Below are 4,813 nucleotides of genomic sequence, written 5' to 3'. Positions count from 1 at the left end.
ATACGTTAAGATGTAAAGTTCTTACAATTCGTATGTGAAAGGGTGACCACTAGAACATTTCATAGAGCAGCGTCGTCGTCTACAATAGACTGTTTTTATAAGATTATTTTCTAATCATTTTTGCAAATGAGATAGGATTGAACAATAACGTGTCATTTGCGTCCTGTGTTATAAAGAAAGTAAAAAGTCAAAGAAACTGTCACTCAAAATTGAAATTGTACAAAATCTAGTAAACAAAACTAAAGGGAAAAAGAAAATAAATAATACTGAGTCAAGTACATGATAAGAATAAATTCTCACATTTTCGATTATGAAATTGCCAGAAATATTGTTAGACGTACAAAATCAGAAAGTGATATTTATAAACTTGAAGAGGAAAATAAGAAGGCCAAGGTAGACTTGGGAACTCAAATGGATGAAACAGAAATGAAGATAGAAGAAATATTAGCTTTAAGTAGAGAAATCCATAAAGATGCGATACCTTCGGATAATATCCAAACTCAATACATAGTTATAAATATGTTTAAGCAGCAAAATGAACCTGAGGATACTAGTGAGTTTAAATATTTACTTGTACCACAATAGTCAGAGTGTAAGTATGCTCCATAATGGAGCTAAATAACTGATTAATAAACATATCTTATTATTATTATTTTTTTAGGTGATTTTTCAGAAATTGTAAAATAAGTTTATTAAAAGTATAGAATTAAGAGATTAAGAATAATACAAATAATTAACCTACATAGACTAAAATTTATTTACATATCTTATTAGATAAATGAATAAACAATATTAAAGTTATCCACAATTTTACAGTATTTTTTTCAAAATTTAAGATTTACTTACAAGTATAGGCAAGGTATAGCAACACAAATAAAACGTCAAGCTGTGAGTACTGTAGTAACATATTATAATAAATTATGCATCAAGAATCGTTTTGTTCTCTATGTTACCTAATTGTACTGAAACGCGAAGCTTAATCCTAATACGCCTCTCAATATAGCTTACTCTACAACTATAGATAGAACGAACATTTAATACATGTTCTCCTGAAGGACTCAAACCTTTTACTATAGCCAGGGTTTTAGTCCATCAAGCCACCAGTAAAATAGAAATAAAGAAGACAAGTTTAAGACTGTTCTTATGTCTTTGCTTGCAACTCTTAGCTGAAAATGTCGAGCAGCCAGCAAACACAATGCCAATTTTTTTCCTTATTTTCTAGCAAACTGTAAATAGGCACTATCCCCAAAGATAACACAGTGTTTGGCGTTTCGCCAACTCCACCGCATCAAATTTGCACCGCGAAATTATTATTATATTTTGAAATTTCAGATCCGAGGGCACACGACGGTAAAGTCTTGCCTGCATACCGGCCTGGTACTCTCACTGTGTTCATACAGTGTATAATGCTGATGACTTTCACTATGTTTATGTTCACGGGGATATTGGTCGGATATATTATGATAACGTAAGTATTTGAATAAATTATGGTGTATAGTTTGACTCCTCTGTCCATTTGTAAGTCTGAAATTTTGAATCTTTACAACTGGACTATTCCCTCCTCTCGTTCCCACCTCTGCAATTTTGCCTGTGTATCCAGGATCCACAGCTTGACCGCCAATAAAACCCCAACCAGTGAAGGTCAAGTTTGTCCCGGGGGAAAGTTAAACTATCATTGGACCCGCAACGAAATTAATCAGACGCTAAAGTTCGACAACCAAAGGTTTGGTAGCCTTTGGCCTTACTGACAATAAATATCAATAATTAAGGACACATACGAGTATCTTAATAAAAATATGGGCTATTAGCTACCCGCTAATAATAATTTAATCTGTAGAATGAAGGCTCACCGTTTTAGCGCTCACCATTTATCGCCACTGTAGGTTAGACTTGCTAGAGGCGAAGATAGTAGCGCCAACTGGTGAGCACTGAACTGGTAGGGAGAATAATATCTCATTTGCACTCACCAGGAGGACGCCACCGTAAAGTAGGGTCATGTCAATCGCCAGAGACGTAAGATGGGACAGAGGGCGTCCACAACAGTCCTCCATCGCGTTCGGTCTTGAGCTTCACGTTTGATATCGCTCCAGGTCTTGCCGAATTTTCTTCGCCTCGTCTGCTACAGTGCGCCGCCAAGTTTGCTTGGGGCAGCACCACTGATAATCGCCAGTGGTGCCAAATTAAGTAAAGTATAAAAACGATACCTCATTGTATAACTATTCTTTCAGGCCAGATGTAAAACAATTCATCGCTAAGGAGGCAATTTTTATGATTGCCTTATTCTTGTAAGTACATGTAAATGACTCTATGAACTCCTGAATCTTACCATAGAGTTTTTCCATTATTTTTATCTTTACAGATTTATATTCTTGTTCATAGACTATGGGTTTGTGTGTACAGACTGTTCCAGACGTGTTCCTTGCAATTTTTACTTTTTGTGCCTAACGGTAATTTTTTGAATTCATAATACCTAACAATTTAAAATGTATACCTAAGATACAAAACCTTCTTCATTTCAGAGATTTAGTTTAAGTTCTTCATCATTTCAGCCATAGGACGTCCACTGCTGAACATAGGCCTCCCCCAATGATTTTCACAAAGGCCGTTTGGTAGCGGCCTGCATCCAGCGCCTTCCTGCTACCTTAAGTGCTTGCTATAACCAGAACCCAAGGAAAGTATACTTGTAGATAGTTTTGTGACTTACACAGTCTGACTTCCTTTGTCTACTTTTGATCTTATTTTATAGTAATATTTTTTCATCAGTAGACTACTACAAAATGTAAATTATGCTTTCAGGTGGTGTCATTGAGTGTTATTATAGCCACAGTAAGTGCTTTATGCGACTCATCAGTGTTACTGTGCACTATTTTGGCTGTTGCAGTTACTGTGTTAATTGCTGTTTTTCTTACATTCACAAAGGTAATCCTGTGCTGATTTTACGGTAATAAGCTTTGAGCCTTCATGATTAGTCGATAAGGTTCACTTTGTTTTATTTCAGACTGACTTCTCAAGTCCTTTTATGTATGCTGTGATGCTGGTGACGGCGTTTTTTGCAGTAATTCTGATTGCTGTTGTATTGATAGCAACTAAGACCTACGTGAATCCTTTGTGGCTGCTTGGAGTCATTATTGCCACTTTTATACAAGTTACGGTATGTTAAAACACATAATATTCAAGTAAGTAAGCTGAGGTGCCAATATAAACTAATGTTGTTTTTATTCTACAAACGAGTGTTTAAAATAAATAAATAAAATAAATAAATATCCATGGACATTTTACACTGTGCTTCTAGTCCCAAACTAAATATAATATATAAATATGTTTGAATGATGTTATTCTAAGATTAAGCTCCAAATCAATGTAGCTCTAAGTTGCACGTTTTTAGAGGCTAATATTCCTACTTATCAATATTAAAGTCAAGAGTAACTATTTTCTAAACTCATTTATTCCAGATGTTAACAATGCAGTTGCAAACTATACTCGGTGGTAGAACGATCGAGCTGAAGGAAGACGACTACACCATCGCATCGTTTATGCTTTACGCGTCCGTCATCGATGTGTTCCTTAAAATGCTGCAAATTGCTGACGTGACCAGAGATGCACGGTGACACTTAGACAGCCCACTGTTGGGCGTAAGCCACTCTTCAAATAGCTGGAGTGAATAAAATCTACCTATGACATTCTATTACTGTACATGGGGAAATTTATAAAGAAGCGCCGCCACAGAGAACGAACTTCTGCTTGTCACCCGCTGTGCCAGAAGGAGGGTTATGGTGTTTAATTTTCTTTTTCACTGCCGGCGGTCTTTAGGTTTCTATTCACTACGTTTGTTGTAACCATAATACATACCTACATTTTTAAATAAAATTATGGAATAAAAACTAATAGCACTCTTTTTTAACAACCATAAGGCAAGGGAATAAATTAAAATAAATAAATAAAAAATTTGAATTTGAATTTGAAACAATGCTTCAGGTACAAATACACATGCTCATAAAATGGCGTTCTTAATAATTGTATGCTTGAAACAAGTGTGCTCGAAATGAGAATTAATGAGAATGCTTATTTTATTACCAACTGTTTCGACACACACACATGCTACTGTAGAAATTGTTGAATATTAGAATGCTTTTGTGTGCTAGTAATGCTTACCTTAACTTATTATGGTCTGCATCAGAATTAGACCTCACCTGTGAACTTATCTTTTTTAAGACCAAAAAAAATAATATTAGGAAGAAAAAGGTTTGGAGCACCATCCTGCGATCTTTTAAAAGGTTGTCTGAGACTTCCTTTTTCCAATACCTATCCCCAAAATATCCCTAGTGCTCCATCAATCCGTCCATTGAAAAGAGCTGTCAGCTTCCAGAAAGACTTGGAAATTAAAAGTAGGCACCTAACTACTTAGAAGATTTATGAGGCTCAAATCCATTACTAAGAATAGGTTCCAATATCTAAACTACTTATCATCTACTTACATACACTGATTATAAAGAGGAAAGATTCGATTATTTGTTTGAATTGAATAAGCTCCGAAACTTCTGACCCAATCTATACTAATCGATATTATTATCTCTACTAGTCTATACTATCTATATTATAAATGTAAAAGTAACTCTGTCTGTCTGTCTCGCTTTCACGCCTAAGCCACTGAACCGATTTTGATGAAATTTGGCATAAAGATAGTTCGAGTCCCGGGAAAGGACATAGGATAGTTTTTTCCCGGTTTTTGAAACAGGGACGCGCGCCAAAAAATTTTTCTGTTACGAAGACGAAATTCCACACGGGCGAAGCCGCGGGCGGAAAGCTAGTTTTA

General features: G+C 35.6%; 1 protein-coding gene across 1 annotated transcript; it reads left to right on the top strand.

The window, feature by feature from the left end:
• Positions 1-404: 404 nt before the first annotated feature.
• On the top strand, positions 405-3,754 carry LOC114359740 (protein lifeguard 2-like). The gene is made up of 6 exons (XM_028314231.1): positions 405-553; positions 1,333-1,468; positions 2,229-2,259; positions 2,797-2,919; positions 2,999-3,151; positions 3,453-3,754. Exons 1-6 carry the CDS (start codon positions 412-414, stop codon positions 3,606-3,608), a joined length of 741 nt encoding a protein of 246 aa, XP_028170032.1. The 5' UTR covers positions 405-411; the 3' UTR covers positions 3,609-3,754.
• Positions 3,755-4,813: the final 1,059 nt, after the last annotated feature.

This window comes from Ostrinia furnacalis, unplaced genomic scaffold (genome assembly GCF_004193835.3).
Source record: "Ostrinia furnacalis isolate ACB-3 unplaced genomic scaffold, ASM419383v2 OfSCF4654, whole genome shotgun sequence".
NCBI classification, from domain to species: Eukaryota; Metazoa; Arthropoda; class Insecta; order Lepidoptera; family Crambidae; genus Ostrinia; species Ostrinia furnacalis.
This window is presented reverse-complemented; position numbering and strand designations above follow the sequence as displayed.